Genomic DNA, 964 nt, shown 5'->3' with positions numbered 1-964 from the left:
CAGTGGGGAGAAAGCAGTTCTTTCTTCTTCCTCCCTTCTTTCTTCCTTCCTTCTTTATTTTCTCTTTCCTCCTTTTCTTCCTTTTTCCTTCCTCCCTCTTTCGTTCCCTCCTACTCCTGCTCCTCCCTTTCTTTCCGAGAGCCGGCAAGGAGGTTCCTCATGAAAAAATAGAACTTTAAAATTTATACTTTATTTTTTCCTATTACAGCAAGAAATTATGTCCTACATATGTTCTCAACAAGATGCTCTGTCAAGCAAAATAGCAGAATGCTGCAAATTGCACACACTTGAACTTGCTCACTGTATAATTCAAGCAGAAAATGATGGCAAACCCGAGGGCTTATCTCCAAATATAAACAGGTTTTTAGGAGATAGAGATTTCAACCAATTTTCTTCATTGGAAAAAGATATCTTCTTGGCAAGGTAACAAACCCTGTAAATGTATGTTCACGTAAGGGAAGAGTATCCTGTGGCTGACTGCTTTGTATTGTTGAAATGGGGAGTTGTTGAAATGGTTGTGGTTTCTGAGCTTGGTATAGGAGGATGCTGTTAGAATGTTCTGAGCCAAAGTATATTTAAGCAGATAATCTAGGGAATAAGAAATGGGGTCTAGCTCGTCATGGTGAGACTTTCCCTATTGCTGTCATTTACTAGCTTGCTTAGGAAGCTGTATTTTATTTTATATCAACTCCTCTGGAATTAGAAGCATTGTCATGCCTTCATTGGTTACTCATATGAAGGCAACCACTGTACTTTCAAGTAGGATGTGAATATTTTTTGTAAAAAGAAGAGTATTCAAAACAACAACAACAACAACAACACTTCCAAAAATTAAACTCAATAGATGATGCTAGATAGAAGGTCTTTTATTGCAATAACTTATTTGCTATTTATTGAATGCTTCTTTTATTTTTGTAAGATAATCAAAGCATGTTTACAGACATTTATAGTATAGTAGTTTGTT

The 964-nt window shown here is 36.1% G+C and overlaps 1 protein-coding gene across 1 annotated transcript in view; it reads left to right on the top strand.

The window, feature by feature from the left end:
* AFP (alpha fetoprotein) overlaps positions 1 to 964 on the top strand; it is a 21,135-nt gene that overhangs the window by 8,818 nt on the left and 11,353 nt on the right. The window contains 1 exon segment of the mRNA XM_012557544.2: positions 209 to 423. Within this exon segment, the coding sequence (XP_012412998.1) occupies positions 209 to 423 (215 nt within the window).

This window comes from Trichechus manatus, unplaced genomic scaffold (assembly GCF_000243295.1).
Source record: "Trichechus manatus latirostris isolate Lorelei unplaced genomic scaffold, TriManLat1.0 scaffold00108, whole genome shotgun sequence".
Taxonomy (NCBI): domain Eukaryota; kingdom Metazoa; phylum Chordata; class Mammalia; order Sirenia; family Trichechidae; genus Trichechus; species Trichechus manatus.
This window is presented reverse-complemented; position numbering and strand designations above follow the sequence as displayed.